The sequence below is a fragment of the Nicotiana sylvestris genome, chromosome 9, assembly GCF_000393655.2.
Source record: "Nicotiana sylvestris chromosome 9, ASM39365v2, whole genome shotgun sequence".
NCBI lineage: Eukaryota > Viridiplantae > Streptophyta > Magnoliopsida > Solanales > Solanaceae > Nicotiana > Nicotiana sylvestris.
In genome coordinates, this window is record NC_091065.1 from 65,962,062 (window position 1) to 65,989,442 (window position 27,381).

The window sequence follows — 27,381 nt, forward strand, 5'->3', positions numbered from 1 at the left end:
AATATCATAATCATTAAGTTGTATTATTAATAATATAAACTTTTAGTTCCATTTAAATACGTTCTTTCTGCTTTGGCTAATGTCACCTCCTTTTCCGAACTTCTAAAGATAAGAGGTAAATTAGAGAGAGAACTTCAAAGCTCAAAGTCAGAAGCTGCAAAGAAGCAAAGTGTGTGCTTTGGTTTTGTTTGGTAAAAAGTTAGTTTACACTAAATCAAAAGATATGTGTGCATATATAAACTTTTATCATATAATTATGATTAGATAGTTTATATTTTTACTTTATTAAATTATTTAAGCATGATAAATTGAATTGATTTTATTTACGGTACTACGAGAGAGAGAGAGAGTTGTAAGTCACTGACACATTTTTTACTTTAGTCTGACAGTATTTGCAGCCTTTTGACCACGTGACCCCTCCTTCACACTTCAATGTCAATTTTGAGTCGTTATTTTGTTGGGTTTTAGGACTTATTGGGCTCTTCGCTACACTATCTTTTAAGAAGTAACGGTCAAATATTTGGCCCCTCAATTCATGGTAGTACTTTGCAAGCTATTACTTCTCCTTTCAGAACGTTGGCTCCTAAAACCCAAATCTGGCCTTTGCATAATTTGTTTTTCAGCTGTTGTGCACTTGTTCGTCCACACATGGAAATCACAAGTAAAGTTCTCACTTTTTGTCCTTTTTTTTTTTCACTGCACAATTACTAGTTACTAGTAAAGCGAAAAAAATGAATTAGAAAGTCACTGAACTTTATACTTCAAAGAAACGCCGTTGCAAGACGAAACAAGGAAGCTATCACTATAGAAATACATTAATAATACTGATAACATATGCTCCAAGGCCAATACAAAAAATGAAAGCAACATCATGCCTGTGCATTAGGGGCATCAAAGAACCCGCGGGGGAGGGGGGGGGGCGGCTCGAGCCTTTTTTTGGTCTCGGCCAATACAATACACCCACCACACACCAACACAACACCAATAGGATAATTAGGACCTATATTATATTACTACCTATTTTACTAGTAACAGCATATAGAAAAAAGAAAAAAAAAAGACCAACATGGCTTCATTCTTGATTCTACTATTCTATCTTTAGAGTTCCATGACACTTCTTCTCTAGAGTTGGCCAAATGAGTGAGCCAGGTAAGTCAGTGCTCCAACTAGCGGAGCGTTAATGTAAGTGGCGGGTTCAGATTGCTCATAATCTGAACGCTCATCTGGGAAACGATCGTGCTCATCCGGACCACCAACCACAGCCCCCACCAGTACGTTCGGGTTTGGTGCTTGTGAACTCATCACACTGAATCCGGACCTGCATTCTATTTTTGATGGATGGTTTGAGACCGAGGGCAATGAAGATCCCCTGTGATGAATCCTCTGTGGATAACTAGCTCCATATCCCACCATAAATGACATTTTCAATGGATTGTCTCCTAACAAATAGTCCACCTGCACGCACGGGTTTACTTTATGCACTGAGGGTCTACACTATATACTTAAAATGTTACAAAATTGATTTTAGCATACCTGCTTTTTGGCTATGTTTCGTAGCCTCTTTGGTGTAACAACAACTCCACCACATTTAACTACCATGCGAGCGGACGTTAAGTACTTGGCATAGGTGACTAGCAGGAAAGAGGTGGAGGTCACATACTGCATATTGCTGTCATCCATCTTGAAGAGTAACCCTCCTGTAAAATTGAAGTTTTTTTAATCCACAGCTTTGAACTGGAAACTAAGAGAAATGTGAAAATGAACTAGGAAATTAACCTGGTGTATATTGAGCCTGAGAAAACGCTGTGCCTGGAATTAGGGAGCAAATGTAGTTGTCCGCGTGACTCTTATAATCATGAAGAGATTGAAGCTTTTGAACAAGAAATGCCTGAAAAGAGAAAGAAAATAATCCCATTAAATTGATATTAGCCAACTAACAAGCAAGTACCTAAAAATACACAGGTAAATATTGAACCTTGGAAAGAAGAATCCTTGCTCCAACATGCTTATTGTCCCACCCGAATGTGTTATCAGTCTCTGCAGCACCAAGAATTTGCCCATTTCTTTGGATATAATTGATATAAGATGGGTTCTTTGTGGCTCTATGTAACCAAGCAGCACCCCACAACAGCTCATCCTATACATTTATCATTCAAAATCAGTGCATCAGCTAAGAACAGATATTATCTTTCACCTTAAAATGGTGAGAATATTTCAAGCGAAACTGCAGTACATAGCTGATTTTCTTTTACCTCATATCCAGAAACTGAGCAATAATAGGGGCACACTACTTTTCTCAACCCATTGCTGTATGAACCTCTGTACTTATCCGCAAATTCGAACACCTAAAAACCAACACAAACAAAAAAAACCTAAGGTTCTGCCACCCATTTTCTTGATCTATATACAACAAATGATGGTGTTTCTGAGAAATACCCTGATGGCCCTTTTGACTAGTAGTTTGGAGTAAGAAGGGTTGCATTTTCTATAGACTAAAGAAGCGGCAGCAAGAGCAGCAGCAGTTTCAGCAGCAACCTCAGTCCCTGGAGTGTTTTTGTCAATCTTGAAAACACTTCTTGGGGTGTCCATATCCTCGGGTCTCTCCCAACAAGAGTGGTCCTTTCCTGCATCCCCCACCTACAACAATATTGCATATAAAAGTTAAAGACTTGCTTCAAGACAAAAATTAAGTATTATTCACTTCAGAGTTGAGGTGTTCCACTCTTGAGATCAGAATTGAACCTGAACGTAAATGGTGTCCGGATAAGCAGTGGCCTTGAGAAGATACTCTGTAGCCCAACCAATGGCTTCTTTAGCATTCTGCAACTCTCCTTTCATCAATCCACCAAACTCAAGCACACTCCATGACAGCATTGTGGTTGTGAATGCCATTGGGAAACCGAACTTCACATTGTCTCCAGCGTCGTAATATCCACCAACCAAATCAACCTGCATTGCCATTGTTCATCCCAAAATCAACAAACACAAATTGACCCCAAAACAAGTTCAAGATTCTTCCTTTACAAGGAAACATGTCAAAAGAGGACCTGCATTGCTATTATTCACCCCAAAATCAGCAAAAACAAGTTCAAGATTCTTCCTGTACAACTAAAAATGTTAAAATAGGACCTGCATTGCTATTATTCTCCCCAAATCAACAAAAACAAGTTCAAGTATCCATCCTTTATAACTAACCATGTCAAAAGAGGACCTGCATTGCCATTAATCACCCCAAAAATCAACAATAACAATATCAAGATTCTTCCTTTACAACTAAACATGACAGAATAGGATCTGCATTGTCATTATTCACCCAAAATCAACAAAAACAGTTCAAGATTCTTCCTTAACAACTAAACATGTCAAAAGAGGACCTGCATTATCATTATTCACCCCAAAATCAACAGAAACAAGTTCAAGATTCTCCCTTTACAGCTAAAAATGTCGACAGAGGACCATTTCTAGTGTTAAAACAAAACAGCAACCATTTATAATGCTAAAAGGGCCTAAATTTTTTAGGAAAACATACACCCATGGCTTTGCCATCTGAAAGGCCAGAATCTTTGCGCCAAGTGATCCTCTGGTTAGAAGGGAGCTTCCCGGACCTCTGACCCTCAAAATAAATAATGGATTTGGCGAGAGCATCTCTATAGTTATGTGAAGCAAAGCGAGGATGGTGGGCATGGTGTTGAGGTTTGGCAAGAAACAGAGGGGTAGTGAAGCATAGCAGAAAAAGGAAAGTGGCTATGGCAAATGTGGAAGAAGAAGAAGAAAAGGAAGAAGCCATTTTGGAAACTGCCTAACTGAAAAGTACACTCTAAAACCCCAGCCCCCTAAACCAACCAACAAACCTCTACTAAACGACCCACTACCGGCAAAGGGCTGCAGTGGCAGAGAAACAAGAAACCCCCTCTCTGTATTTATAAAGCAAAGGAAGAAGCTGCCCCTTTAACGTCCTGCCTGCTTGCAATCATTAAACCCCATTAGCAGTTAGTGACTTTTTTTTGGCTTCATTTAATTAATTGATGGCTATTAGTCTAGTATTACTCTCTCTTGCCCAATATTTGATGTACTCTTTTTTTTACCTTTTAGGAGTCTATTCTAGTGAACTTCTAATGTAAAATGACCTGAACTGTTTTATGAAAAATGTGTTTTATATTCAAAGATTAGATAAAATAATATAAACCCTATTAAAAGGATAGTAAAGAACTACTACTAAATTGGGTTGCTTGCATCAAGAAAAAGTGATACATACTAGTACTAATTAGTTAAATCTCATTGTTATGCGTATTTTCATTTTGGGAGATATAATATAAATTTATTCATAGTACACAGGAGAGAAAACTAATTTTGTCAATAATGCATTTAACATGAAATGCTTTTCAACAATTAACACTTCACGGTGTTTTTAAGAACATATAATAGACTCTTATGGTCCGATTCTTCACCCGAATCCCACGCATAGCAATAGCTTAGTGCACCAATTTTTTTTTTTTAACACTTCTCAGTTTAACTACTCACAAACATCCCACAGACACAAAGACTGTACCTTCCATTTAACCCTCGTTTAAATTTCTGTTAACTTTACATGATTATTTAAAGTAACGAGTAAGGAGTAGCTTTCCCTTCTTCTTTTTTTACTGTGGGAGCCCTTTAGTGTCTGTGAAAAACTTTTTGACTGCTAAATTTGGCAGTTCGATATCACGCAAGTCGGCATGGTATTGTCAATAGACGAGACTATTACTATTCGTTATATGAGACGTTGGCTTAGCATTAGTGGCGAGAGTGACTTGTCACATGTTTCTCCTTTCTTTCCCGTTTTCTTCAAAGAGAAAATCCTTAAGATGGACGAGGCATAAAAGCAAGTGCTTGCAATCCTTTCCCAACCATGCCAATTTTAGATTCTGGTGAATATTTTGCAATCATTTGGCATATCAGTCATGCAATACAATGAAGTTCAAAGTTGTAAGGGTGATCTACAAAGTCATTTTAATGAGCAAAGACAAGCTCAACATAGAAAAAGAAAACTTTAAGGAAGTTCATTCTTTCAATTAATTGTATTTGTATACCTATCACTGACGATGCTAATGGAGCCACCAGGTTCATTTCAAGAACCCTTAATATTGAACTCATAAAATTTGAGTTCGAGATTCGTCTTTGCTCACAATATTTGTTTCCTTTATCTTATGTTTAGTGAGGGTTGGTTGATGCCGTACTTCACTTTTAATAAAATAAAATTATAATATTTTAAGAAATTCCTTCTTGTAATGCAATGTTGTACTTAGAGTTTGAACGTTCAATATAAAATCTTAAAATAATGTACTAGGTAATCTAATACTTTATAATCCCCTTTGTATGTTCTTATATACTCAAAATGGACAATAATATATGTTCAATTATAGTGAAACGATTACTTAGATACTGAATTAAACCTTGACTTTCGACCGTCTAATTTTGTGAAGATACTTGCAAATTGCAGTATATTGTAAAGATGGATACGGGCAATGGTATCATGATGGATAGAGGCGTTCATAAAAACCCGAAAAATCGAACCAAATCGAAAACCAAACCGACCAAAAAAACTAATACTTATTGGTTTGGTTTTGGTTTTAAATTTTAAAAACTGATCAAATTTGGTTTGATTTTGGTTTTAATCAAAAAATAACTAAAAAAAACCCGAACCAAACCGACTATAGAAGTAGTTATTTCAAATTTATTATTACACCTATATATATGTATATTTTACAAAGTTTTTAAAATTTTATGGTAAATATTAATCGTTTGCACTTTTAGTACAGTTCTTTACCTTTACATTCTAGTTTGATTGATAGTTTTCTTTTGTTAAGTTAAAGAATCTATTTCATATTAAAAATAATATATTTTTAATTGAGTCCTTCAATTATTCATCACTGTTTGATTCAATTATCATCAATATATCTTGGTAAATAATAGATTTCTCAAAGACAATTGATTTGATAGTGTTACGTTGAAAATGTAGTCGCCGGAATATGTTTGGTAGTGTATGTCTTATATTTAAAAAAAAACCGACAAAACTCGACATAAACCGAATCGAGAAAAAACCGACTTACTTGATTTGGTTTCTTTTGAGGGAAAAATCGATCCAAACTGAAATATGAACGCCCTAATAATGGAGATAGCCCACTCCCATTTCTTAGGAACACAGGGGTCAAAGATACTGCATACTGAAGTACTAGCAAGAATTTACATGGAAGGGAAACGATGCAGTAAAGAGAGAAGCTTTGTGTCGGATAAAGGCAAAGAAAATAAGGATGGGTTATACTCAATTCGTTCCATATCACGTAAACCTGTTTAACTGGGCACGGAATTTAAGAAAAAATAAAGATTTTTGGAATTTGTGGTCCTAAACAAGTCAATTAGGGGCCAGAGTATTTGTGTGGTTATAAAAATTTCTCATTAAAGATACAATTGTAACTTTAAGTTAAATTGTTACCAAATTTAGAAAAGGATTTCTTTTTTTTTTAAACAGACCAAAAAAAAATATTTACATAAATTAGAACGGAAGGAGGGAGTACGGTGCTTGAATCTTGAGTTCAGTGAGTGAGTCAAAAAAAGAGTCAACAGAACGCCCATGCCTTGTCCTGCGACAATCTCATGCTTTCATGCTCATGCACTTGAACCAAGAAGCTATTTGTCGATCCAGGACAAAGACTCTATTGCACAATCTACTAAGAACTCCCCATCCTTCATTCAGAGCTAGGAGGTTAAGTACGCTTCGGCCGAATCTCATATTTTAATTGAGATTTTGTATATGTATTCTCTCCGTCCATTATTTGTCAATTATTAACTTGGCACGCTCTTAAAAAAATAATAAATAACAGAGTAATTTTACTCTATCATCCATATTTATTATATGTTGGAAAATAAATTGAAAATAAGTGAGTAGTACTTAATAAGAAGGATAAAATAGATATAGAATGGAAAATTATCTATTGACTTTTCAAATCGGACAAATAAAAGTGGACATCTATTTTTAGTATAATGAATAAGTAAACTTGGACGAAGGGAGTATTACATGAATTAAGTAATTGTAGGGACATTGAGATCGATGAAGTCATGGAGGCAATGCGTAAGATGAGAAGGGGCAGAGCTACCGGGCCAGACGAAATTCCGGTTGAACTGTGGAGGTGTGTGGGTAGAGCAGGCTTGGAATGGCTTACTGCATTGTTTAGTGTTATATTCAAGACTAATAGGATGCCTGAAGAGTGGAGGTGGAGTACAATGGTCCCGTTGTATAAGAACAAAGGTGATGTCCAGAGCTGTAACAACTATAGGGGCATCAAATTACTAAGTCATACCATGAAAGTTTGGGAGAGAGTGGTAGAAATGAGAGTGCGAAGGACGGTGTCTATTTCAGACAACCAGTTCGGGTTCATGCCGGGGCGATCTACCACAGAAGCTATCCACCTTATTAGGAGGATGGTGGAACAGTACAGGGATAGGAAGAAGGATCTCCACATGGTGTTTATTGATCTGGAGAAAGCGTACGATAGGGTTCCTAGGGAGGTCTTATGGAGCTGCTTAGAGGATAAAGGGGTCCCGGTTGACTATATTAGGGTGATTAAAGACATGTATGCTGGAGCTAAGACTCGGGTTAGGACAGTAGGAGGCGACTCTGAACACTTTCCAGTTATTACGGGGTTGCACCAAGGGTCTGCGCTCAGCCCATTCCTATTTGCCCTGGTGATGGATGCACTGACTCATCATATTCAAGGGGAGGTGCCATGGTGCATGCTATTTGCTGATGACATTATTCTAATTGACGAGACACGAGGCGGCGTCAACGAGAGGCTAGAGATTTGGAGACATGCTCTTGAGTCTAAAGGTTTCAAGTTGAGCAGGACGAAGACGGAATACCTCGAGTGCAAATTTGGAGTTGAGCCGACGGAAGCGGGAGTTGAAGTGAGGCTTGACTCTCAAGTCATTCCCAAGAGGGGTAGTTTCAAGTACCTTGGATCGGTTATCCAGGGGACCGGAAAAATGGACGAGGATGTCACACACCGTATAGGGGTGGGGTGGATGAAGTGGAGGTTAGCATCGGGAGTCTTGTGTGACAAGAAAATGCCAGCGTTACTAAAAGGTAAGTTTTATAGAGCAGTGGTTAGGCCTGCCATGTTATATGGAACTGAATGTTGGTCGGTAAAGAACTCACACATACAGAAGATGAAAGTAGCAGAGATGAGGATGTTGAGGTGGATATGCGGGCATACAAGGATGGATAAGATTAGGAATGAAGATATTCAAGAGAAGGTGGGCGTGGCCCCCATGGAGGACAAGATGCGGGAAGTAAGACTCAGATGGTTCGGACACATTCAGAGGAGGAGCACTGATGCACCGGTGAGGAGGTGTGAGCGACTGGCTGTGGTGGGCACGCGGAGAGGTAGAGGGCGACCTAAGAAGTATTGGGGAGAGGTGATCAGACAGGACATGGTGAGACTTAGGATTACTGAGGACATGGCCCTTGACAGGGGATTATGGAGGTCGAGCATTAAGGTTGTAGGTTAGGGGAAAGTTGTGAATATTTCTACAACACAATAGAGTGAGACTAGTCAGTTAGGAGTTAGACTAAGAATGTCATTGATCGTCTATTGATGTAGGACTTTACCTGCTAGTTTTACTATACCAGCCATATATTTCATATTTCGTATTTCGTATTCTGTATTTAATATCTCTTATATTGCTGTTGTTTTATTATGCATTTTTACGGTACTAATATATCGGCTCCTGTTGCTTTTTTGAGACGAGGGTCTCCTGGAAACAGCCTCTCTACCATTCGGGGTAGGGGTAAGGTCTGCGTAATATTACCCTCCCCAGACCCCACATGTGGGATTATACTGAGTCGTCGTTGTTGTTGTTGTTGTTGCAACTAATTATTACTTAACCATGATTGTAATATACACTTTCACTTTAATTTAGACTGCTACGGTTAAATTGATATGTGCGGGTAAGTATTTACCAATTCGATTTCCTTGAGTTCTTTCATTTTGATAGTATGTCTAGAGATCAGAGATGTAGAAAAAAGAAATAGGATTTTCTTCACATGCCCTGCTTTCATTTCCAGCTGTTAAGCTAGTCTCCCCATAAAAAACAGAAAGAAAAAAGAAGCTCATTGGCACCACCAATTTGTCTCATTGAACCCAATGAAGATAAAAGAATTAAAAATAACAAATGTTTCGTTTTGTGTTATTTTCTTTATTCCTAATCAATCTGATCGAATTGGGAATGCAGATATACATTTGTAGTTTTCCCTTTCGTGGTACACATGTACCACGAAAATTGATACTAAAATCTTACTAAGTTGGCCAACTTGGCAGCTCCTTAGTGCGTGATTATGTGAAAACTGTAAAGATAACAAAGTTTTCGTTTTGTGCTATTTTCTTTAATCGTAATCAATCTGATCGAATTGGGAATGCAGAGATACATCTGTAGTTTTCCCTTTGTGATTCCAATTACTGATACTAAAATCTTACTAAAATGACCAACTTGGTAGCTCCTTATTCCGTGTTTATGTGTAAATTGTTAAGGAGGGTACAAGTACAATAATTTATGCACCAAAGAGTGTCCAAGCCATCAATAAAAAAGTAAAATCACAAAGAGACTAGGGCTCAACTCCAATAGAGATCACAAAAAATGCTAATAATTAATTATTTTTATTCAAACTAATCAACATGATTTAGTGGAATAGTCGATATACACACATGCCCACCTACGCTGTTGTAAAAGAAGGGTAGAATAGTCCTTGTAATAAGAGCAAGTGTAGTCATCAGTCAATACTGACCGACAGGTAAAAGATGCCGAAGAATGAAAAGCAGCGCAGTGGACGCTGTGGATTGGGTGAGAAGTGCCATTGTTAAATACCAAAAACATCATCAACAAAGGGCCATATGATTAAAATAATACAAGGAGGGGGAGGGGGTATGGAGGGGAGGCTTAATTCTCCTTTGGTAGAAGTGATACACTTTCGTTTCAATTTACGTGAATCTGTTTGTCTATGCATGAAGTTTAAGAAATAATGAAGACCTTTGAAATTTATGGTCCTAAACAAATCAAAAAGGGATCGAAAGTATTTGTGTAATTATAAAAATTTTTCACTAAGGGTAAAATTTAGAATTTAAGCTAAATTATTTTTAAATTTAAAAAGAAATTATTTATTTTGGAACGGACCAAAAAGAAAATACGTTCACAACGGAGGGAGTATAAACTAGTAAGGAAAAGGGATCCATGAAAAATCTAACTTCTGGTTAGCAAAAAAAGCAAAATAAGGCAATTGGGTCCAGACCAGAAGTTAGAAGGATGTTTGTCATATCAGCATGTGCTTCTTCTGAAGTTCTGATCTCTCTCCACATGCTAAAAGGTCACATTTCATGTGCAATTACCTAAAAAGTCTACTTTATCCTTTTCTCTTCTCTCATTGGATTTATTTTCCTGCGCAAAACTTGTCTGAGTTCTATTTTGAAGAGACGAAACTGCCTCAAGATTAAAAGTTAGTAGATAAGTATCATGGACAGCCTCATAACTACTAGATTTTCTATCAATTCCAAAACACCGCCATTTGGAATCAATAATAGGAGAGGAAGAATATTTATTCCTTCTCAATAATTCCCTTCGAGGGGTGCATCTGTAACAACAAATAAGGGGCGTGGGCATGTGCTGCTATAGGACTCATCATTCGAATCTCTCTTTACATTCTTTTTCATGTTTCATCCCTTTGGAGTTGGCATGTATTTCCTGATCGTCGCTTGCTCTATTATTACATAGTTGTGGGTCATGTTACTAAATTCTTTTTATTACATTGGACTAAGACGAACTTAAATAGAATTATAACATGAACGGTAAAGATTCATAAAACTGATCCCAACCTGCTTGGTATGAGGCACGGGTGGAGCTATGAACAATTGGATCAGTTTCATCGGAAAATTGCACTATATAAGTAGGGTAGAAATAATTATTCTTTTATGTATATAAATTGTTGAATTTTCATTGCAAGGGAAACTTTTAGTGTAGTGACATGCAACAATAGTTCAAAATTTGCTTTAGGTCACAAGTTTAGATTCCAAGTGTGACATTCGCGTATTTTCTTGTTAAAATTCCTCACACAGCCAAACAACCGAGGCTTAATTGTTGTATATTTTAATTTGTAACTTTTGTATTAAGTGGCGTACCTTTTAGTATCTCTTCGCGTGATGTGGAAAATATCGTTAAGGTTTTATTCTCTCACTTGATTTCTAGCTAGTTTTCTGATACCAAATTATTGGTATCAGGTACAGATTTACCAATAGAACAGTGACAAGAAAGCAGAAATGCGAAGAAGGAGAGAAGAAATGAGAGAAAGGGAGAAGAAGAAGAAAAGAGAGAAGGAAATTCAGATTTCACTATCACGATAGAGATGCTTTTACAATTGCAATTTGCTCTATTTATATGACTAATACTAAAAGAAAGTAAAAAAGAAATGCAAAAAGTGAGAAACAAGTAGCAACTACTTTTCCTGCCAAAATCAAATCAACTAATTTTCAAACTCTAATTGTTAATATGTGTATCAATACCCCCAAAAATTAAAGTGCGACCGCAAAAGCCGATGTGCCGCCGCAAAAACTGAAGTGCAACCGCAGAATTTCCCCTGCTGAAAGCACAAGCAATGTCAATCCAGCAAAGTGCGGACCGAAAAAGCTGATGTGCGACCGCAGAACCCTCCGAAGGGCATTTTTATCAGAGATTTTGCCCTATCATTAGAACTTTATGACTTTTTAAGACAACTTTTCACTGTAGCAGCCATGAGTTAGTTACTTTTAGCTATTTGGAGCAAGTTTGAGCTACAATTGGAGAAGATCATCTGCTCTTTCATTTATTTTTGGTTTTATGTCTTTAATTTCTTCTTATTTTTATTTTTCCATGTCTCTTAGTATGAGTAGCTAGATTTCTATCTAGGGTTGTGATTCAACCCTAGTGTGTAAATCTTATGGGGTATTAATATTATGGTTGTTATTGATTGGTTAGTATTACTTAGCCCTATTTATGCTTTAAAGTTAGAAATGATGGTTGCAAATATTGATTCATGCCTTTCGATATTCTTCTTACTTGAGAAAGAGGAACTTAGTTTAGGAAAATATAGTGTAACGACCCGACCGTTCGTTTTGAGCATTTGTCCTTCGTACGGTAGTTTGTGGGCATGAGTAGCACCGTATGATATGTTATGACTTGTGTGAATCGTCGGTTTTCACTTTCAGGTTATTCCGAAGTGATTTGGAAGAATGAATTGACCAAGTTTGATTTTGTGTATTTGACCCTGGAACGGAGTTTTATGGTTCCGTTAGGTCGGGATGGTGATTTTGGTCTCGGGTGTATGCTCAGATTTGCATTTGAATATTTCTAGAAGGTTTCGGCGCGAATTGGCCAAAGTTGGAAATTTGAAGGTTTGGAAAGTTCATAAGTTTGACCGAGAGTTGAATTTGAAGATATCGTATTCGGATTGCGGTTTCGGAAATTGGAATAGTTTTGTTAAGTCATTGGGACTTGTGTGCAAAATTTAAGTTTATTTCGAGTTGATTTAATATGTTTTGGCACGAGTTTTAGAAGTTGAAAAGTTCAAAGTTTATTAAGCTCGATTTGAGGTGCGATTTGTCGTTTCGATGTTGTAATGTGTGATTTGAGGCCTAGAGTAGGTCAATGTTATGTTTCAGGACTTGTTGGTATATTCGTACGGGGTCCCGAGGGGCTCGAGTGAGTTTCGGATGAGTTTCAGATCATTTTGGCACTGATGTGTTCTTCTAATTTCTGGTGTCACAGTTCTTCATCGCGATCGCGATTTGCTGACTGCGTTCGCGTAGGTTGTGGGGATTGTTCTTCTTCGCATTCACATTCTCTTCTACGCATTCGCATAGTGTTTGACTGAGCTGGGTAGTCAATGGCCTCTTCTTTGCGTTCACACCACTTCTATCGCGTTCGCATAATTCTATCTTTTGTGTGCATCGCGTTCGTGAGGCTTGTGCCATAAACACGTAGAGTTATTTGTGGCAGCGTATGTTTGTTCACCGCGATTGCGAGGGTACTACTGTGATTGCGTAGAGTACCACTGGGCAGTGAATATAAATACTTTATTTTCGGACCTTGAGTCATTTTATCATATTTGGAGTTATGGAGTTCGGATTGGAGCAATTTTTGTTTTCACCATATGGATTGGGGTAAGTGTTCTCTATTCGATTTTGTTTATATTTCATGAATCTATCCTATTTTTGGCATTTGATTGAGGATTTCAAGAGAGAAATTGGAGGTTTTTGTTTAAAGTTTCATAGAGTGATTTTTCGAGTTTTGAACATCGATTCGAAGTCGGATTTGATTGAAACTTATATGGTTGAACTCGTAATTGAATGAGTTGTCGGATTTTGTAAGTTTTGTCGGGTTCTGAGGCATGGGCCCAGGTTTGACCTTTTGGTTGACTTTGGAGTTTTGCTTAAAGATTCGACCTTTATCATCTGGAATTATTTCATTAGGCATTATTTGATGTTCTTGAGTTGCTTTTGGCTAGTTTCGAGCCGTTCAGAGGTCGGTACGCTTGGCTTGGCATTTTTGGAGTATCATTTGGCTTGCTCGATATTGGATTTGGCTTGTTCGAGGTAAGTAACACTTCTAAACTTGATGCTGAGGGTATTAAACCTCAAATTATGTGTTATGTGATTGATATTGAGGTGATGCACATACTAGGTGACGGGCGTGTGGGCGTGCACCATGTGAATTGTGATTTATTCGATTCCATGGAACTGTGTAGCTATCTTATTGGAACATTTTTACTGTACTCCATGTGTTAGAGTACTTGAGCTGTAATTTATGCTAGAAATCATATTTAGGCTATATGCGGGTACTATTGGGACCCACAATGGTCGTTCTTTGTTGTTGAGTTATTTGCTTAATTATAGTTATGTACTTAGTAGCATTCATCATTACATGTCATATCTCAGTCTCTGTTATCGTATATTGTCACATCTCGTATCATTGATTAGGGCTGCTTAGCATGAGCGTTGTGAGCTCGAGAGACTGGAGAGGTTGATGACTGAGTGAAATCGAGGGCCTGTTTAATTGGTTCATGCCAGGATTTGGCTTATTATAGCGCTTAGGCTGGATCGGCCCCTTCGGATTCTGTACATCCATAGTGGGCACAGTTGCTTTTGATTTTTGGGCCGGGTTTGCCCTGGATTCATGTGCATTAGGCTGGATCTGCACTGGATTTGTTTATGTTTAGGCTAGATTTGCCCTATACTATACTTGGTGTGATAGTTTGTATGGGTCCACCAACTCTTAGAGTACCTGATCCTTTACAAGTTTCTGTTGAGAGCACTTAGTAAAGCAGTAAGTAAATGAGGCAGAGGATTTTTACGTGGAGAAATCCCGCACAAGGGGATCAAAAAACCACGACCTACACCTGTAGGCTTTTAACTTTACTAACTTGTAATCTTACCTATTACAAGCCACTTTACAATACTTCCGATTGCAAAGGATTTACTCAACTAACTTGTGGTACCTTTATCACAAGCCACTTTGTGACTATCCTAGTTACAAAGGATTTTTCTAACTTGTGGTGCCATCACCCCAAGCCACTTTGCAATTCTACAATTACAAAGACTTTTCTTTATGACAAAATCTAGTCACAACCTAAACTCAGCGAGTTTGAGGATTTACAAGAGGACTCCTAATCAGTATACTTCTAAGTAAGCGATTTAGGAGATATAGTAAGTACAATAACAAGGTTACAACTCAACTAGGACAACAACAATCAATCTTTTAGGAGCTGGTCCGTAGTGACGTTCAACCTTGTTCTTCAAGCTTGAGAGGATGATGAGTTTTCTGTTTTTTTGCAAAAGCTTGAATAAGAAACAGAAACCTTCCAGTGATGTCTTTGTATAAAGCTTCATCGGGTACATCTTGATCACATCACTTGAGGTGATGTGAGTGCTTTGTTTGGTTAGAGAGTGAGTGGGCTGGCAGTGTATTGCAGTGCGGCAGAAATAGTGCCGTCAGTCACTTCAGTTCCAACTGTGTCCACATGACTTTGTATTGCTACATAGGAACCACAGGAGCACAAGGTCCTTGATTGGTTCCTAGTTCCTGAATCTGTAGCAGTTCATCCTTAGCTGAAATCTATTTAAGTTTGCAGCAATCCAAGTAGGCCAGGTTCCCTATCTGGTTCTTATCAGTAAGTTTGTTAGATCATCAAAATACAAGGCAAGAGTATTTAAGATCTATCAATTTTCCCTTTTTGATGATAACAAACTTAAACAGTTATAAGTTCAGAATTAAGGCAGCAGAGAGCAGTGTCAAAGAGTTCCCCCCTGAGACGATGCCTTAATCTATCTTTTTTTCTTTATATATAAAGAACCAGTTCCCCAATGTGATTCCCCCTGAGTCCATATTAATCTTTCCCCCCCTTTTGGTATCATTAAAAAGAATAAAAGCACAAAGAAGTCCAACCAAGCTAACTCATGCCACATATGTGCACACTAGCATGAGAAAGAACAGAATGCAAAGAGAAAGTAATAGACAAAATAAAAGAGGATTTAGATTAAAGATAGTTTCATATGCCCCTTCCTTTGAAAAAGGAAGAGGCAACATTTGGACTTGATCACAGGAGCAGCAGTAGTAGTATATCCCAACCATAACAACACAACAAAAAAACATCCACCAATCATCAATAGAAAAAAAAACATCCAAATGACTGGTCACTTAGGGGAAACTTAGGGGGCACTAGGAGGAAAAGACTTGGAAGCAGTGGCAAGTGTCTGGAGAACAAGGTCTATTCGGGTGTTTCCCGACTTTTGCTCGTTGAGCAGTTTGGCTTTCAAGTTCTTAACTTGCACCCTGAGGGCAGCATTTTCTTGATTCAAACAGATCACCTCTTCATTCGACAAGGGAACCGCTCGAGCTTGCTGGCCTTCCAGGATGGCATTCCTGGCCTTCAGTCGACGTATCTCCTCAGCTGCACTGTTTTGGGAATTGATAAGCTGAGACACAGTTGAAGTGCTTTCTACACATTCCATACTTCTCAATACACTCGCACTCTTCCAAGGTTGTCTGTGAGAATGTCTGCTTACGGGTCCCTACTTTACCTGTTCCCAGCGGAACCTCAAAGTATTTGAACACTTGCGGGAGCAAGAATCCATAAGGAACCCCGTGATTACCATCCTTGAAATTAGCCACTTTCTGCATGTGCTCAATCATTATGGCAGGCAGACTCATAGGGTTGAAACCGTCCAATTGCTCCATTAAGAATAAATCAGATTTGGAAGTGATAGATCTCCTTTCTGCTCGAGGCAACAGGACTTTGTTCACCAGTTCAAACAACAACTGGTAGACGGGAAGCAGTGCTTTCTTACGAACCTGGTCCCCCTTCTGATTAGAGTTATCTTTCATGACTACATTTCGGAAGTTGTATTGACAAACATCTCTCACACTAGACACCCCAACAGTAGGAACCTGCAGAATTTCCCCAAGTAATTTCACGTCAAAGACAATATCCACCCCATTTACTAAAGCACACACATGGTTAGTATCCACTGGAAAGAGACTGGTGAAGAAGCTCTTGACCTCCTCCTCATACACTTTAGGAGCGTCAATGTAGAACAGATGAGTCCATTGCTGAAACTCCACCATTTCTAGAAGCTGACACACTCCTGCCATCTCAGAGATTGTTGGGTCAAACATGCGACCCAGCAAAACCTTTTGATGCCTTAGTGGCTTAGATCCAAGGCAGACGACACTTCTGGCTTTCTTCTCATAATCGGGTTCTTCAACTATTTCCCATATGCATTTCCTATGCTTTTCTCCACTAACTTTACCTTTCCCCTTGGACTTGACAAGAATATCTTTATCACTCACTGCCTCCTTTGTCTTGGACTTGGAAGTAGATCCTTTTTCTATGGAGACAGACTCAACCTTTTTCCAGTACCTCCTAATAAGGGAACCAGATTCCTTAGGGGTTCATTCCTCCACCACAACGACAGGGATAGCTTCATCACTTAAAAGGACACCATTATTTACCAACTTTTTACTTTTATTTTTACTACTTTTCTTGCTCTTTTGAAGTGCAGAATCGTAGGCTACTTTGACTTGAAGCCTGGTAGTAGGCCGTTTACTTTCAGACTCAAGAGTGGTGACAAACCTGCGCTGACTCAAGAATGTATCTAGGGCCACATTGTCCCAGTCTTCTTCATCACTAGACCTCATTTCTGGTGCTTGAATTTTCAGGGGCACAAAATTTACATCAGGTACAATACTATCCTGGGGATGAGAGTCCTGACCTGGATCCTCCGGAGAGGGATCAGGTTCCTCATGAGATGCCCCAGTAGTGCATAATGCTGCATCCCCTTCAACAGCCAGAAGGGTCCCTTCTACCCACATGCTTTGTGACTCTTGTCTCTGAGAAATAACTTCATGCAGTATGCCATCCACGAATACGATAAACACAGTCTTTTCTTCTTCAACAGGTGCTCCACGACCATAGAGTCGACGGTAATGATGGCGGAGTCTTTTGTGAAGTCAGTATTTTCACCTTGTTTTCCAATTAGGGTTTTACTGGTGTGGGCATCAAATGACGTTGAGGACGGAACAATGGTTTCAGGAGTTTCATAGTAGGGAGGAGGTTGGGAAACTAGGGAAGGTGTGATTGTAGCAGTGGAGGTGATAGAGGGTGACACAGACTCAGTGAATGGGAGAGGTTCCATAGATGAGTCAGAGGTTTTCTTAGCCATTGGAAGAGGAGGTGTGATGATCCTTCCTTTTTGGTGAATTTAGAATAGGGCTTATGGTTAGGAAGAGCATACGAGAGAGGTTTTTAAACGGAAAGGACAATTATGAAGTGAGAAGAATAGGTACCGGTTCTGAAACGGCGGTTGGGCATGGAGAATCGTGATGTTTCAGAGCGAGATGGAACGTTTTGAATTGAAGAGACGTGATAGACGGATCTGAAAAGTTGATGACATGGCAGTTGTATTTTGTGCCTTTTAAGACGTGTATTAAAGGATGTACAGAACTACTAACCTTTAGTACAAGAACCTGGTCTTGCAAAACATTTTCTTCAAGCCCTCCTTCCCTTTTTTTTTGAAAAGAATTAATCCTCTTTTATCAGTCATATACTGCATCTACTGCTTCTATGCTCATCATGCGTATTTACCTGCAATTGTATTGAAGTGAGTTAGGCAGGGCCAGAAAACACTTTGAACCTATTATTTCTTAATAGCTCTAGCCAACTCAAAAAGGGATCAGGTTCTTAGTTTGGCCTCAACAGTCCCAACTTTACTCTGTTTCTTTCGAACTGTTCCTTACTTAGTGCCTTGGTAAAAATGTCTGCAATTTGATCTTCAGTGCTGCAGAACTTCATGCATATCAACCCTTTCTCCATATTATCTCTCAGAAAATGATGCCTCACATCAATATGTTTGGTCCTTTTATGTTGCACTAGATTCTTTGCCATGTTGAGTGCACTGGTGTTGTCACATAGGTGAGGCACACTCTCAGTGAGAACTCCAAAATCCTCCAGTTGCTGCTTGATCCACAGAAGCTGAGCACAACAGGATGCAACAGCCACATATTCAGCTTCAGCTGTTGAAAGAGCCACTAAATTTTTCTTCCTTGTACCCCAAGAGATAAGACATGATCCTAAGAAGTGAGCCATCCCAGAAGTACTTTTTCTGTCCTCAAGATAACCTACATAGTCTGCATCAACATACCCAATTAGATTAAAATTGTCGCCTGATGGATAATATAGCACCATGTCCTGTGTGCCTTTGAGATATCTTAGTATTCTTTTGGCAGCCTTCAAGTGAGATTCCTTGGGGTTTGATTGAAACCTCGCACACAACCCCACATTGAAAATAATATCAAGTCGACTGGCAGTGAGATAGAGAAGAGACCTAATGATGCCTCTATACATTGTTTGATTCACAGGAGATCCTGTTTCATCTATGTCCAGTCGAGTGGCAGTTGCAATGGGAGTGTCTATCACCTTTGATGCTTCTATGTCAAACCTCTTCAAGAGTTCCCTGATGTATTTTTGCTGACAGATGGAAGTACCTTTTGGGGACTGTTTTACTTGAAGACCCAAGAAGAAATTTAATTCCCCCATCATGCTCATTTCAAATTCATTCCCCATAAGTTTTGCAAGTTTTTCACATAGAGAATCAGCTGTTGCTCCAAAGATGATATCATCAACATAGACCTGAACAATGAGCATGTTCCTTCCTCGTTTCTTTAAGAAAAGAGTGTTGTCAATCTTCCCTCTCTTAAAGCCATTTTCTAAGAGAAATTTGGCAATCTTTCATACCACACTCGAGGAGCCTGCTTTAGCCCATACAGGGCTTTGTCCAATTTGAACACATACTCAGGGTGCTCATGACTTTCAAACCCAGGTGGTTGCTTCACATAGACTTATTCCTTAAGTAGTCCATTCAAGAATGCACTTTTGACATCCATTTGGAACAAAGCGAATTCCATATGAGAAGCCAAGGCGATCAGAATTCTGATGGCTTCCATGCGAGCCACTGGAGCAAAAGTTTCATCATAGTCAATCCCTTCCTTCTGATTGTAACCTTGAACCACTAGCCTGGCCTTATTCCTTATGGTAATTCCATGCTCATCGAGCTTGTTTTTGAATACCCACCTGGTTCCTATAATGGTTCTATTTTGGGGTTTGTGTACCAGGTGCCACACACTGTTTCTCTCAAACTGATGCAACTCGTGTTGCATGGCTGTAATCCAATCTGCATCTTTTAGTGCTTCCTTGATGTTTTTGGGTTCAATATGGGAGAGAAAAGCTGAGAAGGCAAGTGAATTTCTAGCTCTTGACCTAATTTGGACTCCGGAATCTAGATGAGTGATTATATTGTCTATGGGGTGAGAACTTTGATGTCTCTAGTTAGATGATTGGGGTTCATTCTGAGAAAAAGAAGGTATGTTTGGCTGATTTTCCTCTATCCTTCTTCAGATGCAAGTGGAGTTCCCTGAACTGCATCAACCACTCTTTCTTCAGCTTCAGTGGTTGTAATTGAAGTCCTTGGTTCTATAGATGATGAGGCAGCATTGTCTTCATTTCCCTGCTTCATTTGACTCATCATATCTGCCTTTCTGTTTGTCATGTTAATGACTTCACCAGGAACAAGTAAGGTTCTCCATCTTGATCTTCCTCAGCGTTCTTCTCAAATGATGGGTGAGATTCATCAAATATAACATGGACGCTTTCTTCAATACATTGATTCCGCTTGTTATATATCTTGTAAGCCTTTCTTTGAGAAGTGTAGCCAAGAAATATCCCTTCGTCACTTTTGGCATCGAACTTACCAAGCTGATCTTTTCCATTGTTGAGAACATAACATTTGCATCCAAACGTTCTTAGGTAGGTTAGCTTGGGTTTTCTTCCATTCAGCAGTTCATATGGTGTCTTGTTTAGAATTGATTTGATCATGCACCGGTTCACTAAGTAGCAGACAGTGTTGACAGCTTCAGCCCAAAAATTCTTTGCAAGTCCACTATCAATCAGCATTGTTCTTGCCATTTCTTCCAGAGTTCTGTTCTTTCTTTCTACTACACCATTTTGCTGAGGAGTTCTGGGAGTTGAGAAGTTGGGAGAGATACCATTTTCATTGCATAAATCATCAAATTTGACATTGTCAAATTCTGTCCCATGATCTGATCTAATGCATACAACTCTAGACTCCATCTTCACCTGAATGTTCTTCATAAAGGCCACAAATACTTTAGCCGTTTCATCTTTTGTTCTAAGAAACAAAGTTCATGTGAATCTGGAATAGTCATCCACGATCACGAAAATGTATCTCTTTCCTCCTCTGCTTTGCACCCTCATAGGTCCACACAGATCCATATACAAGAGCTCAAGTGGTTTTGAGGTGCTCACATCTCTTTTTGACTTAAAGGAGGACTTTACATGTTTTCCTCTAGCATAGGCATCGCAGAGTTTTTGAGTTTTGAATTGTGACATAGGCAAACCATAGACCAAGTCCTTCTGAATTAGTTTGTTTAGAAGAGAGAAGCTTGCATGGCCCAGTCTTCTGTGCTATAGTTCAGCATCATCATCAACCGCCTTCAGACAACTCAGATTACCACTATATAAAGATTTGAAATCAACAACATAGATGTTCTTGTATCTTTTGGCCACCAGGACTATTTCACCAGTCACAAGGTTAGTGACTGTACATATTTTGGACAAGAGCTCCACCTTGTTTCCCTTATCGCAAATTTGAGAGACACTCAGGAGATTGTACTTAAGTCCATTGACATAGTACACATTTTCAATAAAGTGAGTGAGTGACTTCCCAACTTTTCCAACTCCAAGAATGTACCCCTTTTTGCCATTGCCAAAGGATACACTCCCTCCCTGCAGGGCTTTTAGTGAAAGAAAGTTTGTGGTGTTCCTAGTCATGTGTTTCGAATATCCACTATCCATGAACCATTGTTGACCACTTCCCTTCACTGTCCCATGCACAAGAATTTTAGGAGTTATTTTAGGAACCCCAACAAGTTTGGGTCCCTTGTAGTAACCAAGAGGATGAGTAAAAGCTCTTTTAGTCCATGCAGGTAATGTGCGTTTTCTATGAGTGGAACCTGGTCCCTCTTTTGTGATCACAGTTTCAGCAACCACTTTATCTTTTGGTACTGATTGATTTTTGACCTGGACACCTTCCTTGGAGTGCCTAGTGTTCCCACATTAGGTCCGAGGCCAGTTATCGGATGCAGTGGCGCTCTTACTGTGAGGGTTGTAAGGATCCTTTTTCCTTGAAAACCCTATTCCCCGCCCTTTTTCACTATCATTAGTGAACAAGGCAGTGGTAGCCTCTACGGACCAGGTCCACTTTAGAGACTTTTCAAGGTCATTCATTAGTTTTTCTAGATTGGCTTGGAGGAGATCGTTTTTCTCAATTTCAGTGCTCATCCTACATCTCAAGGCCTTCACCTCATCTTCAAGCCTAACATATTCCTCACTAACTATCTCCTTTCCTCTTTTAGGGTTTTCAGGTTTTGACTTAGTCAAGGGCTCTACTATTTGTTCCCTTTGGTCAGCAGCTTCTGCCAAGAGATCACTCTTTTCTTTTCTAAGAGTTTCAATGACATTCTTTTGATCATTAATTATAGCCACTAAGTCTTTCCTAGTATGTTTAGATTCTTCTAGTTCTAAGAACACGGAATCCCTATCCTCTGCAAGACTACAAAATGCAGTAATTAAAACATTAGCTAAACACATGAGTTTTTTTGGAGAGTAGGATTTTAGATTTTTCTGAACATCCCTGAAGTTTACCTCTTCATTGCCTTTGTCTTCATCATTGTCTGATTGCCCTATCAAATCAAGCATTGAGTTATATCCAGTCTCCTCGCCTTCAACTGCCATCGTAGAATTATTGTTAGTATTAGATTTATCTTATTCTACTTGTGTAGTTCCATCATAAGCTTTTGCAAAGCCTCCCATATTTCCTTGGCAGTGTCACATGTAGAGATTCTGTCGTACTCATTAGGTTCCAAACCATATACAAGTATTTTCTTGGCACGAGCATTCTTATTCAATGCTTTCTTGTCTGATTCAGTGTATTCTCCACTAGTCTTGATTGGAACAAACGGACCATCGTAGATAATATCCCAAAGCTCACAATCCTCAGCCATGATGAAATCATGCATTCTAGCTTTCCACCACCAATAGTATTTTCCATCAAACTTGGGTGGGTGGTATATGGATTGACCTTCTTCAAGATTTAGTGGAGCCGTCACGAGGATCCTTCCTAGGTGTTAACATGATAGGAGGAACTTGCTCTAGTACCAATTGATAGTTCGTATGGGTCCACTAAGTACCTGGTCCTCTACAAGTTTCTGCTGAGAGCACTTAGTAAAGCAGTAAGTAAATGAGGCAGAGGATTTTTACATGGAAAAATCCCGCACAAGGGGATAAAAAAACCACGACCTACACCTGCAGGCTTTTAACTTTACTAACTTGTAATCTTACCTATTACAAGCCACTTTACAATACTTTCAATTGCAAAGGATTTACTCAACTAACTTGTGGTACCTTTACCACAATCCACTTTATGACTATCCTAGTTACAAAGGCTTTTTCTAACTTGTGGTGCTATCATCCCAAGCCACTTTGCAATTCTACAATTACAAAGACTTTTCTTTATGACTAAATCTAGTCACAACCTAAACTAAGCGAGTTTGAGGATTTACAAGAGGACTCCTAATCAGTATGCTTCTAAGTAAGCGATTTAGGAGATATAGTAAGTACAATAACAAGGTTACAACTCAACTAGGACAACAACAATCAATCTTTTAAGAACTAGTCCGTAGTGGCGTTCAACCTTGTTCTTCAAGCTTGAGAGGATGATGAGTTTTCTGTTTTTGCAAAAGCTTGAATGAGAAATAGAAACCTTCCAGTGATGTCTTTGTATGAAGCTTTATTGGGTACATCTTGATCACATCACTTGAGGTTATGTGAGTGCTTTGTTTGGTTAGAGAGTGAGTGGGCTGACAGTGTATTGGAGTGCGGCAGAAATAGTGCCATCAGTCACTTCAGTTCCAGCTATGTCCACATGACTTTGTATTGCTACATAGGAACCACAGGAGCACCAGGTCCTTGATTGGTTCCTAGGTCCTGAATCTGTAGTAGTTCATCCTTTGCTGGAATCCGTTTAAGTTTGCAGCAATCTAAGTAGGCCAGGTTCCCTATCTGGTTCTTATCAGTAAGTTTGTTAGATCATCAAAACACAAGGCAAGAGTATTTAAGATCTATCAGGGTGACTTAGTGTGCTCAGTATTGAGCATGAGGAGTAAGAATACGAGAAAGTGAGATTGAGTACTCTGGGAATGTGAGTATATGAGTTCATCATTGAGATGCATTGCACTTGACATGAGTACTTGAGATACAGGCATAGAGATGCATTTCCTTATGCTACCCGATTTTGGTGGCATTCATGGTTTCACTTGCATATCGACATGTAGGTATAGAGATGTACTTTCCTCATGCTGTCTGAAAATGAATCATCTTAAATATTGTTGAGAGATTTTTGCAAAAAAATCAAAGTTTTCAGACTTACTCATATCTTTGGTGATTTGGTGAAAGGAATTGAGTTTTACGGACATCTTTGAAAAACATGCCTATTTTCCCGCAACTGTGACGAGTTAAGCATCATACCTCTGAGTTATTTTTCTTGCACTATTTTTATTATGTTGTTATGAACTATTGCTGGTTATTGGAGCTGTACTCTGACCCTTGTCCCAGCTTGTCACTACTTTCAACCTAAGGTTAGGTTTGTTGCTTATTGAGTACATGAGGTCGGTTGTACTCATACTACACTTCTGAACCTTGCGGTAGATGTTGGATGTTAATGTTGTTGTGTACAGCGAGACCTGGATTTGAAGATGTAACTACTTTCCAGTTATGACTATCACTTATCCTTGGTAGCATTAGATTCGACTTCTGTTCATTTACATTTCAAACCGATGTTGTAATTATTTTAATTCAGATTTGTAAAAATCTAAATCTTAGAAGCTCATGATTTGTACTAATAGTCCTTGGAAATTCTTTTATAAAATCAGTTGTATTTTCATTTCTTCTCTTAATCAATCTCATTAAATTGGATAATTGTTAATTGGCTTACCTAGCGAGTCGGGTTATGTACCATCACGACTAGTTGGATTTTGGGTCGTGACACTTGTCTAACGAGAAATTAAACTAGTTGAGTTATTGATTAGTTTAACTAACATATTTGAAATAGAGATAAGGATAATCTCACCTGGGCTCATATTCAATTGCACTTTTAGCGACCCATTTGGACTTGAGAAAGCTAAATTGAGCATATTCACTTTTTAACCGAGAGGTATTGAGTGAGTACTTGAGTATTGAGAGTCATAACAACCTCGATCTACCAAGCAAGCATAAATTGAATTTACCCATTAGGTTTATACCTAGGTTAAGATTACAATCCTAGGCTTTTCTCCATTTGATAAAACTTAAAAAATATTTTGCATATTACTAGTTTATTAGCTTAGTTCACAAATCATATTAGTTTAATTAGTGAAATTGATACCCACTTTTGTTTGAATGATAAATTAAGTTATATCAAGTTGCTCACTTAAGTGTTCACCATAACACCCATATTAAACTCCTTGAGGTTCGACCCCGACACGTGTTAGGTAATTATTATTGTAACGATCGTTTCATATTCCCTATTTGGGTTGCGACTTGGACGTGATCAGGCACCAGTTTCTTCAATAGTGACCAGCTTGCATGTCCTAGACGCTTATGCATAGTAAAGAATCATCACGCAAAGCATTAAGACACGTTAGTTTATTCCCTAGAAGGGACTTAATTTAAGTATTTTTGTGCCTTTTTCTGTGAGAACTAGGTTTTCAGAATTTCAATTAGTCATAGTACACACCAAAAGTGAACAGAATTGGTTCCATTTATCCATACTTTAGTACGTTATGTTTTAAGCCTTTAATAAAAATACACAGTTTCAATCAAATGGGAGTGAAACTTACCAAACTACCTATACCAGTGATTAAACTTTCTTACAAAATGCCACGCTCCCGCCTTTAAAGTGTCACGACCCGGAATTTTCATTCTGGGGACCGTGATGGCGCATAATATTTCATTTGCTAGGCAAGCCAACGTTCGCTATATTCATTAACCATTTTTAAAAATTCCAAATTAAATGACAATAATAAAACTGAAAAGTCTGAAAATAAGGTGATAAACTAATAAACGACGAAATCCTAATACAATCCTGGAAATGATGTCATGAATACATGAGCATCTAGAGTGCTACAGATAATAGTCTGAATAAAAACATAAGTGCCTGAAACAAAATAAATAGTTAAGATGATGTAGAAGGGGACTTCAGAGCTGCAGACGTCGTGCAACTATACCTCAAGTCTCTACTAATATCTAGATCCGATCAATCTCACTCAGCGCTGAGCGCCGCTGGGACCAACTCTGGTATCTGCACAAGAAGTACATAGTGTAGTATGAGTACAAAAGACCCCATGTACTATATAAGTGCTGAGTCTAACCTCGATGAGGTAGTGACGAGGCTAAGGCGGGTCACTTACCATAACCTGTACGCAAATAATAGTAATAACAGGAAAGACAGGATAAGGAATTAAAGCAGTTAACCCATAGAAACAAACTCGATATCCAACTACCAGAGCGCCCAGAATAGCAAGTTCTATAAACTCATCTCAATATATCGAGGCAAATCCAACAGTCACAAAAAAATACAACATGAACAATCCGTTGCGGTGCGCAACCCGATCCTACCATATCATCATCTTTCAACATCAGAATCCGTCCTTATTCACCCATTTCAATTCATTACCTTTTAATTTCCATTACGGCGTGCAATCCGCTTCCCAAACAACTTCAATCAACAACCAAAATTTACAAGAATTTTTACATCAAAAGAGTATATGTATGAGGCAATAAAGAATCACATAATAATCAAAGAATCTCTAACAACTCGAATGTCTCAACTTTACCTACTTATCGGTATCTACCAATTAACAACATACAAGTGGAACTACGTCATAGAAGGCAACAAATATGACAATACTATAAGCAAGTAAGACATAAGACAATTTGGATATACAAGTAAAGCAAGTAGAGACAAGCATCAAATAAGCATGGAATAATGGAAGGGATAGATAATTTAATACAAGGATCACTAACTGACAAGTAACAATTATGGCATGGAAGTCAAATAAAAATGTAGCAATTAAGGTATGAAACAAGATATATTATGAAGTAAGGAAAACATGGAAGAAAGTAACATAACGACGCATATACACTTGTCACCTCGCATATACATTATTTCCCACATACTTCACATAACATGTAGTTCAAGGTTTCCTAATTCCCTCAAATCAAGGTTAGACCCAATACTTACCTCACTCCACAACTCAAGCAATCAATCAACCACGGTCTTGCCTTTTAACAAGCCTCCAAACCAACCAAATCTAGCAAATTATTGTCACGACCCTAAAACTGACCCGGTCGTGATGGCACCTACCATGAAACTAGGCCAGCCGACACAAATGCAAAACCAACCAGAAAATCATAAGAAGTCATTTAAAACCATTAATGAACTAAAATCCCATAATATAAGTTTAAACAAGCAGTGCGGAAATGTAACACAAGCCCGACATCGGGGTTTCACCAGTCATGAGCAACTACAAACTCGTCTAGGAACAAGAAAGGACAACATAGTCCGAAAATAATATACTAAGACAATCTGACTAAGATAGGAAGGAGAAGCACAAGACTGCGAACACCAAGCAACTACCTAGTCAACTCCAGAGACCTGC

The 27,381-nt window shown here is 38.6% G+C and overlaps 2 protein-coding genes across 2 annotated transcripts; both read right to left on the bottom strand.

Annotated features, from left to right (window-relative positions):
* Positions 1-775: 775 nt before the first annotated feature.
* Positions 776-3,894, bottom strand: LOC104213420 (endoglucanase 17-like). The gene is made up of 8 exons (XM_009762918.2): positions 3,530-3,894; positions 2,743-2,949; positions 2,437-2,637; positions 2,253-2,345; positions 1,976-2,137; positions 1,777-1,888; positions 1,534-1,697; positions 776-1,455 (listed from the first exon to the last, which is right to left on the bottom strand). The coding sequence occupies exons 1-8, from the start codon at positions 3,785-3,787 to the stop codon at positions 1,123-1,125; spliced, it is 1,530 nt and encodes a 509-aa protein (XP_009761220.1). The 5' UTR covers positions 3,788-3,894; the 3' UTR covers positions 776-1,122.
* Positions 3,895-19,449: 15,555 nt separating this feature from the next.
* On the bottom strand, positions 19,450-19,767 carry LOC138877689 (uncharacterized mitochondrial protein AtMg00820-like). The gene has a single exon (XM_070157317.1). It carries the CDS (start codon positions 19,765-19,767, stop codon positions 19,450-19,452), a length of 318 nt encoding a protein of 105 aa, XP_070013418.1.
* Between the last annotated feature and the right edge of the window lie 7,614 nt (positions 19,768-27,381).

Bases quoted from the DNA above. Each gene is read 5' to 3' on its own strand.
- LOC104213420 (XM_009762918.2), bottom strand. From the start codon at position 3,787: ATGGCTTCTTCCTTTTCTTCTTCTTCTTCCACATTTGCCATAGCCACT. The intron at 2,950-3,529 runs GTATGTTTTCCT...ATGGCAATGCAG, and splicing joins CAGATGGCAAAGCCATGGGT to GTTGATTTGGTTGGTGGATA. The intron at 2,638-2,742 runs GTTCAATTCTGA...ATATTGTTGTAG, and splicing joins CGGACACCATTTACGTTCAG to GTGGGGGATGCAGGAAAGGA.
- LOC138877689 (XM_070157317.1), bottom strand. From the start codon at position 19,767: ATGCAACACGAGTTGCATCAGTTTGAGAGAAACAGTGTGTGGCACCTG.